General features: G+C 43.7%; 1 protein-coding gene across 6 annotated transcripts in view; it reads left to right on the forward strand.

Annotated features, from left to right (window-relative positions):
* Positions 1-4,719: 4,719 nt before the first annotated feature.
* The window catches only part of DENND1B (DENN domain containing 1B), a 182,410-nt gene continuing 172,310 nt past the window's right edge, over positions 4,720-14,819 (forward strand). For 2 of the 6 annotated variants that reach the window (XM_033099526.1, XM_033099528.1), the window contains exons 1-2: positions 12,245-12,382; positions 14,359-14,423. In XM_033099526.1, the coding sequence (XP_032955417.1) occupies positions 12,366-12,382; positions 14,359-14,423 (82 nt within the window). In that variant the 5' untranslated portion in view covers positions 12,245-12,365. Of the gene's footprint in view, positions 4,770-5,616; positions 5,710-12,244; positions 12,383-14,358; positions 14,424-14,819 lie in introns of those variants that run through there. The other 4 variants (XM_033099525.1, XM_033099523.1, XM_033099527.1 and 1 more) reach the window with 4 other exon arrangements.

Raw genomic sequence — 14,819 nt, forward strand, 5'->3', positions numbered from 1 at the left:
GCCTCTCAGATCCTGGGTCAGAGGCCAGAGGCCAAGGCAGGTGCGACTCTCACTAAGTGCAGGGCTCCTACTACTGGAGGAGAAACGTTGTCAGGACAGCGTCAGGTGGCACTATTGTTGGGGAATTGATCTGCATCTCCACGTTCTGTGCCTGTAACAGGTGTGCTGAGGCCACTTTGGTTAAGGGAGCTCGCGGAGGGTGGCCGAGGTGCCGCTCTGTCTGAGAAATGGCTGGGCATTTAGAGTGCTGGGTAGGTGTTAGTTTACGGAACTCATTTCTTCACTTTTGCTTATTTAGTCTATGTGCTTATTTAGTCTAACTAGTGAAATCCTGCGCGTTGGTGACTTAGGGTCCAAAACGATCTGGGCTTGAGGCCCATCTGCATAACTTTGGAGAAGTTATCTTTCTGAGGCCAACTTGTAAGCAAGGGAGAAGAACTTGGCCTCACTCTGTGATTATGAGAATGAAACAAAAAATATGCAGAATATGTAGTAACACTCTTGGCATGGTTGTTCTTTTCTCCTTCTTTTTCTTTCTCTATTCAGTTATAAGCAACTATACCCAAGACGACCAAATAACCATACACAGTTGACATTTTTTTGGAGCATTGCTGAAAATTAGACTGGGGCACAGTTGAGACTGACCCTTACTATATTACTTTATGAAAAGAGAAGAAGAAAGAAACGAGAAAAAAGATTCAAGTCTCTAAATCATTGAGTAACATGCTTGCATTATGGGAGGGGTTCTGTGGGTTTCCCTACATGTATCTCAAAGTCAGAACCTCACCAAGTGCCTGACAGCTGTCACCAGAAGGCGTGACACACATGCAAACCGCCACTCCTGGTCTCATGAAAATCCCATCTTTCTCTGTCGTGGTCTTTCTTCTCAAACTTTCTGGCTGATGCATTCGGGCGGTTCTGGGCAATTAGGGAGACCAGTGACTGGGGGCTACCAGGGCCAGGTTTGTGTGCATCTAGATACCAGAGTGACTCAGTTTGGAGGACACAACTGAATTCAAGTGGTAGCCTTTGCTGAGAAGGGCTTCCAGGGGGCACTGGAGCATCATGGGACGTGGCGATGTATGGGAGTAGTGCAAGTTGTCATTAGAGACTTTTGGGCAGTGCATCATTATTTTATTTTTGGGCTTTGAATTCTTTCACAGAGCTACGTGAGGTTGCCCTCTTTTGTTGAGCCTCATCTCTGCATTAATATTTGGTAGCATTTAATACTGTGTTTGTACACTGACCACTGGAACTTGGTTCTACGCTTGCCAAACAAACTAAATGGAGGAGGTCAGCCCAGGAAGCTTCAGTCCTAACACATTAATTAGCACATGCAAGACTCTGACGGGATAGCCTAGGGCAAAGTGAGTCAACAGAGACTGAGCGTGACCTACTCTGGGCTCCTTGCAGGAGGAGCGGACCGGAACCAGGGGCACCCACTGTGGTGCGGGGACTTCTGCCATGTTTGCAAGACTCCAGGTGTGACGCCAGGATCGATGGGGGTTCCTTCCAATCACCCCACTGGGTCTACAGATCCTGTCCTGGCCTCTCTAAGCTGCCAGGCTCCTCGTGTAGGGCCCCCGAATCAAGGTCCCAGAACGTAAGGAGGCCAGATTTCATCTTGATGAACACCTTCCAGGCGAGTGCAAGGATACAGCTCTCTTCTTCTCTTGGCTGAATGGATGCTTTTCCTGCTGTGTGTTTTAGACTTTCTGGGACAACTACCAAAATAACCGGATGCTATTTTCCACTTTTGCATGGGGTCTTCTAGGCCAATGAATCATTAAAGAAACCCAGAGAAGACAATGAAACTGGTAACCTGAGTCTGAAACGTTTAACCATTGCTGGGCTCCCAGTAAGCCAGCCATCTGTTTATAGAGGGGCTGAAGGCACAGCCCCCACATTTCAATTGTCTGCCTGCATATCATGACGGTGGTCACTAAGCTTCATAGGGTGGAGGTGACGCCACTGGTCCCCTTGAGCCACTTCATCACTTGGCTGTCTAGTGGGCACCCCAACTCCCCCTTTCATGTCTAAAGCTGAACTTTTGGTTCTTTCCTCACTCCATACCCTCATACGTGTCTTTCCCTCTGTTCCCACACCAAATGGCCAAAATGCTAATAGTACATGTATGTGAAATATGACTTATCGTTTCCAGTGCAGCTGGAACCCAGAGCATTATTATCTCTCCCGGATTATAGCAGCAGTGACATGCAGGTCCTTCCTTAACCCCCTACTTTGCTCCTAAGCTTATGTCCGTGTAGCAGCTCCCCACAGCAAGTAGAACAAAATGCAGTGTCCGCCATGTTTGCGAAACCCCGTCTCGATCTGGACCTTGCCTGTATCTCTGACTCTCTCCTACTGCTCTGACCCACCAGCCTGGCTTTCCTTAAATGAGCCAAGCTTGTTCCAGCCTCGGAGACTGTGCCTCACCTGTTCGCAGGCCAGGAATCCTCTTCCCCTAGATCTTCACTCACACTACTGCACTCTTCTCATCATTGCACTTGCTGTTCAAATGTCTCTACCTTAGAGAGGCTTGCCTCGTCTATCCTCACTCCCCTCTACCCATCGCTCTAGTTCACCATTCTGTTTTCTTCTTAGCACTCATTACTATCAGAAATCACATATAGAAACACATGCGTACTACTTACACATATTATTTATATGTATAGTTGGTCTCTATCAACTAGACTAGTAGACTATACTCCATGAGGGCAGAAACGATGTGGTCTCTAGTGATAGAAACGATATTCATGTAGACAAAGAGCTGACTTCACCCGAGGGGCACTGACCTCTATGACCAGTTAGAGAGCAGGTAGCAGGTACTCCAACTAAGTCAGTTTGGGAATCAAGACACAAAGAGCCCTCAGGGAGAGGTGAGGCATGCAAAAAAAGGAGCAGGATAGCTTAAAGCAAGGGGACAGCATCTCTGGAGGCTTTGTTCACTCAAAGGAAGAGGGCAAGATTGAGACCAGACAATGGCAACTGCACAGGAGAAGACAGCATAGCTGGGGACTGGAGAAAGCAGGTCAGAGAAGCAGAAAGCACAACGGACATGCAGTACAAGATCTGAACACCGGTTCAGGGCTCAAGTGCCTGAGCCCATTGAATAACTGCCTATTCAAATCTATCTGGGCAGCTGTTTCTAGCATCTGTTTCTTCTAATATGAACCTGACTTTGGAGACAGCTTATATGGACTGGCCTCTTTTTTTCCCCTCTATGCCGCTACCTTGCCTAAAAAAAATTTCCTACCACATAATTTTTCCCCAATATGTACTTTTAATGTAATGGGTTAAAAATTATATATTAAATGGAGACTCATACCATAAATATATAATAAATGAATATAAAATAACAAGCATAATACAAGGTCTATTTTCAATTTTTATGAATGTTCATAGAGAATTATACTTCGGTTTTTCTTTTTCATCTTTGAGAACCAGGAAATCCAGTTTCTAGACCAAGACTTAAAGATGCAGTATGTCTATGGATTAATTACATTCAGAAAGTTTCTTTCAACTTTTGCCTTTCATTATCTGTAAAGTGAGGGAGTAATAAGAAGTCTTTCAGTTTTATGTAAGTCTTTTTTTGTTGTTATATAAATGGGTCTGTTTATGGTACAATTTGTACAAAGGACTTTTACAGAAGACTACAAAAGTAATTGTAGACTTCAAAAAGACTACAAAAATATTTAATACTATCATAATTTGGATACTTAAACACATCAGTGAAGGAGATGCCGTATGATAAATAATTTTGAATTGAAAGAGACCCACTTGAGTCTTGCTCACATTGCTGGGTGAGTGAGTGAGAGAGAGAGAAGATACATATGCGCTATGAAGAAAATGGCTTTTAAAAATGTCTCAATAGTATTTTGCAGGCCGTCTTCTATTTCCTGGTGCCTCTGGCAAGCAGGAGAAAGTGCATTCCTCCACACAGGCATTCTTGGAATAAAACGTCCCTGGAGAGTTAGCTTCCTGCTTCACCACGTATAGTACGTTTTACCTACGAATCTATGCCTCACAGGACTATGGAGACCTAGCTAATAAAAGGGACCAGAAAGTACTTGGCAAAATCATAACTATAAAAAGGATACACGCCAATGTGGTAAGGCTTGTCTTTCTGGTATGTGCGTGAAGTCTTTGTGAATGAAATGATACAGTGACTCAAATGTTAAGACTGGAAGTTGTTCTGGCAGCTAGCTTGCTGAAGTGAGTTGTTTCTAACTCAATAGTAGGCCACTTGATTGGAAACATTCCTACTAACAGTGGGCCTCTCCTTATGATTCATGCACACATTACTTAAGAATTCATTCATACCTGCTTATCTGAAGAGGAAGTACAACATGTTTGTGTTAAAAATCACAGAAGGAAATAAACAGGTGGTACGGTGATCAATGGCCTTACTTATGTCACCAGAGAACAGGAACCAGTAGCCCCTGTTGGGTTGTTTTCTTGAGCACCGACAGGGAGAACAGAGTGTAATGAGGATGCACAGTGCACACACTAGGGCCTATGTCCCTGATGCACAATCCAACCCAGGGGGGAGGGAAGGGCAGGGCCCAGGAAGTGGCTGTGCAGCAGGCACAAAGAGCAGTCAGTCCACACTGAGGCCGGGTTCCATTAAGTCACAAGCCGACTGTCAGACTGAGTCATGGATCCAAAAGCTTTTTTCCCACCCCAGCCAAGTTCAGCTATTCGGACTAGCAGCCTCACAAGGCCAGGAGGAAACCAGTAGAACTGTGCACAGAGAATGAAGACGGCAGGTGAGGCTGAGTCCTTTTCACAAATGAAGCAATTTCCCACCAAACTAAGACCTGGATCACTCTCAAGGGGCTGACATTCTGTTCCTTCCTCCCCAGAGACGATGACAGAGGTTGTCTCACCAGACTTGCCGACTTCTTGGGTCTGTGACCCCAGAAACAACGGCAGAGATCACATGAAGTACATGGCTTGGAAGTCCAGGAGAACCCTCAGTCCTTACTTATTATTTTTATCTCCTCCTTATCTGAAATAGTAAGGGGGGGGGGGAGTGGCCAAACACTTTGGATCTCTGTGTATCATTCCAAGGGCCTTCTGCTGCGGAATTTTACCTGAACTAGTATTTGATGGAGTTCGACTTGCTGGCATGTAATGTTTTCCTTTATCTCCCTAGAGTTGATCAGATACAAGTACATGTAATGTTTTGTCTAGTTATTTTCTTGTATTTTAGGAAACTAGAACTTGGCACACAGGAATTCGTTTCGATAATTTCTCTATTTATATCAGGATTAGGGTTGCTTAGAGGAGTTACTGATGTAGTTGGACCACTAATGTCACATTAGATGCTCTGATGTTTCCTTCCAGTCAATTCTAACGTCATTGCCTGTTGGATATGAGGATTCATTCTCCTGAGTGTACTGAATGGGTGTGAGTGGAGCTGCCATACCATGAAGACGCTTTATTTACGTGGAGCATCTGGTGGGTGGGGTTAGGAGATTCCTTCCCAGCCGGTGCCACAGGGTAACACAAACAATGCCCTGTTCCTTGTAGCCCAACTGAGGTTCCTTAGAGCCCGGGAAGAAAATCTGACTTCTCTGATTACAGTCTGTTGGTGATATTCTGCTTCAAATCTTTTTTCTTAACTCCAAGGACTGTTTGAAGTTTTCCAATGTCTGGCAGATTGGGGAACAAAGATAAAGGTGAACTAGGAGACACTGGTCAGAGGTAAGACCATTGGATTCTTTAATTTTGGGCAAATAATCTTTTGAAAAGGAAGACAAGAGGGTATCTTTGCTCTATTGTCTTCAAGAATTTTACTATTTTTTTCATTAACAGTTTAGCAGCAAAAGAAACAAATATCTCCTATTTGAATTTTATAAATATTTGGATATATTCAGATTAGGTAATAAAGATGTTAAGAATGATCTCAGCCCTTTTGTCTCCAAACTGGAAGACAGTTTCTTCCTTGGAATTGGCTTTCACACTAATGTAGAATGCTAACTTTATAGGCTGTGAGGGGTGAAAGCAACTTGGGAAAGCGTACTTTCCCAAGACTTGGGAAGTTCCCAAGTCTTCTCTACCTTTTCTCTATTTTAAGAGTATTTCGTGTGTCATTTTGAAGGAGATTTTACCTTTAGATTCAAATTCATGATATTGCTACTAAATATAAGAATAATAATACATTAGAAGAATGTTTTAAACAACACTATCTCAGTTGATAGTAAAAGGCAGGTCCTGCTAAAATATTTTCAGAATGGTTTCCTAAGGACTTCAAGAACCTTGCCTTGTTAAATACTTTATATAGAAAATTTTTCTTCCATAATAAATGAAGGCGGTGAAACTATTAATACATTCCACCTAAGGATAGTAATAGAGGAGGCAATGCAGAGTTAAGATTCTGGGGAATGCCTGACTTGGAAAGCCTGACTACATGAGAGGGTTGCATCTAAAAACTCATTGCTAAGTTAACTGTTTGGAACTCAAAATCTTCATATAAATTTGTGAAGCTCACAGCCCACGAGTCTAATTAAGTTATACTGAACTTGAGGCATTTTTAATGGTATATTTCAAACACACCATTCTAGAGTCCACAATATGTATTGTTTCTCTTTCTACATGCCACAGTGGAAGGAGCTGTTTGGGTAGGAACAGTTGTCCTGGGTATCAGTAAGTCTTCATTTCTGTATGAGACATATTTCACGTGGATACATTGTATGAAGGACACTGAACGAAGGGGCTGGGGGGATCAGGGGTGACCTTTACAGTTATCACAGTACATTAGGAAGCAGGACAGTAGTCTCACTAAAGGCCCCGAGTTTGGATTTCCCCGTACCATTAATGTATAAGATGTACAAGTCAGGGGTTATTTGGGTACAGCCTGAGGAAGGTAGACATTATTAGGTGGATAAAGAGTTGTTAGTCCATTTTATACGACAGTATAGTCAAAACTAGGCAGTCATGAACTAGTCAGAACTTTTACAGAATTTAATTAAAAATTCAGAATGAAATATTTTAAAAATTATTAAATGCAGTCAAAAGCAGTCAAGGAAGGAAGGAATACTTACTTGGTGGTAACAAGCACAGGTAGCCGCCACAGCCACATTTCATCTTGAGGGTGTTTGTTAGGCTGGGTGAACTTGAGCATCTGTTATCACAGCCTTATGGGGTTTGAGGCTCTTTCCAATGTGGGAAGTCCAACAAGAAACCTGTCATAACCTGGCACTCTAAATGGATTCAAGGGAAATTGACTGTTTCAAACACCGGAGCAGAGTTGAAAGAGGAAAGTCCTCCTGGAGGATTCATAGCTATAAGCCAGATCTCACATGGGTGGGTGGTCTGAAAGATTTCAAGTGAGAGTTTACCATGAAAGGGTCCTGAACTGGTAGTGTCTCCCAGACATTTACCAGCAGTACATGAATATTCTTTCCAGAGAATTCATCTTCCTTTCAGCTCTCACTAAATTTCCACATTATAAAGCTCCAAGGATCAGATAACATAAAAAATAAAAAATCACTAAACAAAGAAAAAAAACAAGGAACCATAAGCAAGAGCCAGCAGGGAAAAAAAAAACAAACAAACACATCAGATAGTACAATCAGACCCACAAATGTTTCAAACATTGGAATGGTCAGAAATAGAATTTAAAATATACGTTAAATATATTTTAAGAAATTAAGGACTTAAGATATCAGTTAAGAAAAGCAGATTTAAAAATAACCAAACAGAACTTTAGAAATAAAAATAATTAAAAACTAAATCAATGGCTTTAACAAAAAATGAGACAAAGCCAGAGAAAGAATTAATGAACAGGAACATATTTGTGAAATTATCTAGAATTCAGCCTAGAAAGATAAAGAAAAAGAAACTATGAAAGAAATGTTAAGAGATACACAGGGTAGAATGAGAATGTGAGGTGTTATCACGAAATATGGTGAATGTTTACATAAAAATAAAAATGTATTACAGTAAAGATACATTGCCATTAATCCCCCTCAAAATACTCCCCCTCACTTCGAACACACGTATCCCATCGTTCTTGCCACTTTCTGAAGCAGTTTGGAAGTCCTCTTTCGTATTTGAAATTGCCGTATACCAGAAGCGATGTGTGACACTGAGTGTTGTCATGATGGACACTTTAAACACACCTTCTCTCAACCATAGCTCATACCCAACTGACTGCACCGAACAAGATGAAACTTGTCACACAATGTTACTGAGGTTTGACGTGCCACTTCCATTACTGGGGATCCTTGCCTTTCTTTTGGATGGCACTTGGCAGCAACATTCACCATATTTTTTGATCAAACAGAAAGGCTCCATGTCACACCTCACTTTTGGTACGGCAATTTTTGTCAAATAAAAACATTACAGTGTGTCCTCCTACACCTTACTCACTGGATGTGGCACTGTGAGACTTCTGGCTCTTCCCCAAAGTCAAAATGACCATGAAAGGTAAACGTTTTGAACCGATTCAGGACATCAAGGTAGCCACGACAGCACAACTAAAGACACTCATGAAAGAGGACTTCCAGAACTGCTTCAGAAAGTGGCAAGAACAACGGGATAAGTGTGTTTGAAGCGAAGAGGAGTATTTTGAGGGGGATTAACAGCAATGTGTCCTTACTGTAAAAATTCTTTTTAAACATCTACTATATTTTGTGATCACACCTCATATGTGTCTAATCAGAGTCCCAGAAAGAAAGAGGAGAAAAGAATGGAGTTGAGAATTTCCTAAAACTGATAAAAGCCACCAGCTAGAGTCAAGAAAACCAAAGTACCAAAAAGGATGAATTTAAAAAAGAAAATCTTCATCTAGATACCATAGAAAAGTAAAGACAAATAAAAAATCTTAATGCCAACTGAGAGAAAAGACAGATTACATTTCAAGAGTACTTTCAAAATTCAAATTGTAACTAGGCAAGCTAGAAAACAATGTAATGATATTGAAAGTATATAGAAAGAAACCATTGTCAACTTAGAATTCTTCATCAGTGAAAATATTTTTCAAAAAAAGAGTAAAATATATATGTTCCCACTCAAAAAGTGAGAGAATATGTCTAGCATCATTTTAGGGAAAAGGAGAGCGATCATAGGTGGGAGACCTATGATGAAAATAAAAAAGAGCAAAATCAGTGGTAAACTCCTGAGTAAATCTAAACAAACACTGACTGTATAAAACAACATTAATAACGTATTGTAGTTTTGAAGCATGTTTTAAGGCCCCTTTATTTGGGAGAAGGTTGATGTATTGCTAAATTATGGATTTAATCGGTTCAAATTTGCCTGTTAAAATTTCTAGGATAACCACCAAATGAATAGGAACAGAGTAAATCATTCTGAACTACAAAGGGGGAGAAGTAGAAGCACAAAAAAATAAAAAAATAAAAATCAATGAATCATAAAGAAGGCACTGATGAAAGAAAAAAACCCCACAGACCAGGAGAAAACAATCGGAAGCACAGTAATAGATAGCAAAAATAAATTAAAATATATCAGCAATTCTCATACATGCAATGGTCTAAATGCTTGATTCAGTGATTATTAGACTAGGTTAAGAGTCAAACTTAACGTTTGTCAGATAATTCTGAAACATAATGACTCAGAAAGTTTTAATGTAATAGGACAAAAAGAGATATGTGAATACTAGACAAATACCAGTCAAAAGAGAGCTGTTTAGATGCTGTGGCAAAAGCATTACTCGAGTTAAAATCACAACATAAGGACAAATTTACCAGGCAGACAGAACAATTATAAACTGGTTTGCACATTATAACACAGCCCCAGACGATATAAAACAAGAATTGATGGAATTATAAGTTAAGTGAATAATACACCATTGGAGTAGGAGATTTTAACTCATCTCTCCCACTAACTGAATCGTGTCAAGCAGATGCAAAGTGAGTAATAAAAAGATGTCGCCAACACAAGCATAACACTTGATCCAGGACAGACTTTTAGAACACTTTACCCACGAGCTGCAGAAGACATAATCTTTACAAACACATGCAAACCTGTCTTGAAAAGAAGCTCAAAATGTTCTAAAAGATTTATAGTTTATAGACTTTGACAACAATATAGACCATGTTCTTTGACTATAGCGGTCCTGAAAATCGTTATTACCAATTGTCAAGTAGGAAATATTATTGCCAAATACGATCTTAGGAAGATCTAATACCAATTTGAAGGTTTGCCCTTTATAGACTTCTCATTCGTCACGTCAGAAGTAAAAATTATACCACTGGTATAAATAAACATATCGCCAAGATAAGAGTATACAAAATTCTTTTTTTCTCAGTAATTTTGAACAAATCATGCAAATTGTGTCCACATGTGTTTCTCACCCTTTTACCTCAGTAATACCAGAATAGATAAATGAATCTCTTGATTATGGTCACCTTAAAAACTGGTTTAATAACATTAGCTTGGTGTGTGCATGTATAGTATTTTCCCTTCATATACTTATTATAAATTGAAAAAAATAAGTTTTATATTATGCAGAGCTATGACTGTCACTTACATCCCAACAAATGGAGGGGGAAAACCATGTATTAATGTTTCCTCACCACAAATTAAAAACTCCTGATGTCAGCATCCCAGTAGGGTTCCTTTCTTTGGAGAAGAATTAATTATAATGAAAGGAGAAGTTAGAGAAACTTAGTAACACTTGGAGCAGAAGTGGTTTTTTCAAAGCTTTGTAGAATGGTAACTTCTTAGGGAGAAAAGTTTTATTTGGGGGAAAAAAATGTATGTGGTATAGTTTTGCCTAATTGTGAAACTGAAATCCACAGACTTTCTCAAAAGGTAACATGAATTTGTAGTATTTTTAAACTTGAACATCATGTTGTTCATGTGATAGACAGTAATTCCCATTTTACAAATGTAGGAACCGAGAAACTGAGTCTCACCTCAAGTCAAGCTATAACATATTATGCTAAAATGTGTTTTGTTGTTGTTGTTTTCCCATTATGTCCTGTCCTCATTTTGACTCTTAGGTCTGTGGCTATGCACTATATCTTGTTGTGTTGACCAAGCAACACCCTCCTTGGCAAGAACGCCTAAGACTGGTATAACTGAGTTTAATTTTAGGCTCTTGACTCTAAATTCTTTATTTAATTCCTAAGTCTCCTCCTTTGACTTTGATGTGTCATGACTCACACTCTATTCATACCACATGTGGTTTCCTCTCATCCTCTTACCTTTCCAACGAATCAAGGCTGAAGCGACCTGTTTGGATGAAAAAAACCACTGTGGCCCTGTGTCCAGGGCGGTAACCGTTGGTGGGAGAATCCTTTCTCCAGATGTCTGCACAGTCCTGGACAATCCTTGGAAGGTCCGTCATGAGACTTTCTTTCCGTGTCTTCTCAGCCGATCCTAGAGACGAGGCAGAACAGGGGGAGAGGCAGCGGTAAGGCAGAGATCAATAACAAGCCTCAGGTGGACCCGCTCTGTTACCCAGCTTTGCCATTACCCACGCGGGCTAGCTCGGCCAGGTTCTTCCTCTATAAAATGCTGATCCAAGTGTTTGTTGCATGGAGTTGTGACAAGTCCCGAGACAATGTCCCTAGCCTGCCCAACAGGTGTCTCAGTGCCCTACCTTTTGGCTGTTTCTAGCAGCCCCCCGGCCCTGTTGCTTCAGTGCCCTAAGCTCCCCAGGAGATCTGCCCTTCTATGTGATCTGCCACTTTGTAACTGTGCCCCAAACTCAGCGCTTGCTTGTGCTGCGTGTGTAGGAAGGTCTGTCCCCCACGTGTGCGGGCAGGTGGAGTCCTGCCTGTTGGCCGCCTGACAGGCCTCTCGAGCAGGTGCACCTGCGTGAACGTTCGCGCATCAGGAGGGGGCAGCCCCCAGGCCACAGCTGGAGGGGGCGGGGGCCAGGCGCCAGCCGGAGCTGCGAACGTGCGGCTGAAATGCCGTGAACCGGCCCCAAACGACGACCCGGGCACAGCAAACCATCCCTAGGCGTTAGGGATGCAGTGCTGGGTGGAAAATGCCGCCAGTCGAGGTACTTTCTCAGAGACGGCGGGGCGTGGAGCCCGGGCGCCCGCGCTGGACGCCCGGGGGCAGCGGCCGGTCGGGGGCTGAGGCCACCGGGCACCTGGCGTCCGGGCTCGGCCGCAGCCGCACGGCCCCCTGGGGCCCGGCCAGGTGAGGCGGCCGGCGCCCCTGCCCCCTCCCGCCCACTTCCTGGTTGGCGGCGCGACTGCGGGCGGCCGGTGGCGGCGCAGGAACTGAGAGGCCCGGCGCGATCGGCGGGCGGGTGGACACGGGGGCGGGGGCGCCGGGGCTGCTGCTGTCACAGAGGCCCGCGGGGGGGCGGGCGCCGCGCCATGGGCCCGCCGCCGCCGCTCTGAGCAGCCAGCGAGCCGGCGCGCCATGTCACCATGGACTGCAGGACCCGGTGAGTGCGGGCGGCGTCCGCGCGGCGTCTGCTCGGCGCGGGCGCGGGGGGCGCGTAGGCCGCAAAGCCTGCCGGTCGCGTCCGGGCCGCGCGGCCCCTGCGGAGCGTGAGGGCGGCGGCGCCTCGGCCCCGGGCGCGTCGGGCGGCCGGCGCCTGAGGTGAGGCGGCCCCGACCTGCCGCCGTCCTCCCGCGGCGGCCGCAGCGCCATCGCGGCTTCAGGTGGCGCGGCGCCAAGGCGAGGGGGGCTGCGCCCGCGTCTCCCCCGACCGTGTGCGCCTCAGCGTGTTCCCCGGAGTGGGCGCGCGGGCCCCCGCGTTGTGCTGCTGGGACGGGGAGACGCGCCCCGCGGGGCGGCCGGCCGCCGGCCCCCGCATCCCCGTAGATACTCGTCCTGTCCGGTGCTCGCCGAAGGGCACGGCCACGGACATTTTTTCGCCAGGACACCCGTGACGTCAGAAGGCGTCGGGAGCCGTGCGGGCATCTTTGTTCCCAGTTCTGTGTCTTTGAGCTGAAACTTACTTGGCAGGGAATTTCTTGTGTCTTCCCCCCACCACGCCCTCTTCTCCCCACCCCACCCCGCCCCCCATTTGAAAAGCACGCGGAGCATCTTTATTTGTCTTCGTGTGAAAGGCTTTTTCAGTCTCACAGGGTAACGGGAGCACGATTGGATCTTTACACCTGAGCGAGACGCTAAGGCATATTAGGAGAACAGGAGAACTCTGTAATTTAGAAGGATTTTCGGCAGTGTTTGACGTGGGGGCGGGGGTGGGCGGGGTGAGTGGCTTAGAAAGTGCGGGTTGACCTTAGTTGGGTGATGAGGGAGGAGGTCACTTGAGTCCTGATTATTCCCATTGAAACAAGGTAATCGGGAGGGCTGGGGAAGCGCATATTTGCAAATGAATTTATATGAGTGGACACTTCCTGTGTCTCTAGGTTCTTGTAATAAAATAAAATAAAAAAGAACTGGCAGTAGGGTCTTGAAAGAAGCATGTGTTAAAAACAGCCAGTGTAGAGAGACACGCAGGTCTCCTTACCAGGAAAAACCGAAATATATTAACACTTTGGTCACGTGGACTTTGTGGTATCAGACTTGAATCTTTTATCTTCTGGCAGAAAGAGATGGGGAAAAAAAGTGTCTCGATAGATTTTAATCTGCTTTTTTTTTTTTTTTTGAAATTAAACCAATGAATAGGTTGATTGTATGAGAAGTTAGTAAAGAGGCAGATAATTTTTGAATGAAGCAAAGCAGCCTTCCTGTTCCTAGTGGGGAAATGCAACATTGAGGCAGAAGTCTAATTTCCCCCAGATAATTGACATAAAGCAAGACTTTCGTGGAGTCTATGTGTAGTTTGCTGCTTGAAACATGCTTAAGCAGAGTGATCACATCTCAAGGAAAGTATTTGCAAGCATCACATTTAAGGAGCATCACATTACGTATTATAAGTGTTTCCCGGTGGTCTGGAACGTGGCAGGTGGAACCAGGTATCCCTTATTCACACTTACGTTCAAGAAAGCCTGAGAACCTGCTGCCAGGCTCTCTAGGCAGGGGAAGGAAGGGATGGTTAGGAGCTTCCTGCCCTTCCAATTTTGATTCAATAAGATAAAGGCAACGCTTTACCTTTAAACAGCACTTAATACCATGTGAGTTACTTTCACAGGTGTTATTTCATTTGTAATCCTCACAATTATTCTGACGTGAGCAAAGCACTTCGTAGGTAAAAAAGAAAAAGAAAAAGAAACAGGCTCAGAGGTTAGATGCTTGGCCCCCAGTCTCAGAACTCCTAAGCCTCAGCTCTCAACTTGCTGAACTGGGGGAAAAGTTTGCTATTTCTGCTACTCCTGGTCATGTAGTTACACGGCTTGTGTTGAGACAAGAACAAGATTAGTTTTTAAGAGTAAAGAAGGTATCGACTTTATAGAGTTGCTTATCTGTTTGTCATGGGAAATAAATGTGACACAGTTCTTTCTCGTTTAGGGAAAATCCAGAAAGAACCTTTGATTTGGTATTGAAAGTGAAATGTCATGCTTCGGAAAATGAAGGTATGTGTGTTTTGTTCATTCTTAAAATGATTGAATCTGTCAGAACAAGTGTTTGTGTTGCAGACTACTGGAACGTGATAGTTTTGGGATAATTCTAAATGTATATTCCGCATCTAGTGTCTCAAACAGCTGGTAATAAAAGAGACGCGAGGTCTTTGGCATGAGCTTGTAGAAATCATGAGTGTTAACTTGTGCAGCTTAAATTTCAGGTGTATATTACACATATAATTTACAACTCAACTTTACCATTCATTGATCAAGTTTTGGTGGAAGGGTATTGCCTTTTCATTTTCTTTCATCCGTCTTCGAAAATTTAGCTCCTTTTTGACACACCAGTGAAAATTCTGCTGCAATGGGAACCACCCAATTCCCTTCTGATGTTTACGGAATAGCCTC

Source organism: Rhinolophus ferrumequinum, chromosome 27 (genome assembly GCF_004115265.2).
Source record: "Rhinolophus ferrumequinum isolate MPI-CBG mRhiFer1 chromosome 27, mRhiFer1_v1.p, whole genome shotgun sequence".
NCBI classification, from domain to species: domain Eukaryota; kingdom Metazoa; phylum Chordata; class Mammalia; order Chiroptera; family Rhinolophidae; genus Rhinolophus; species Rhinolophus ferrumequinum.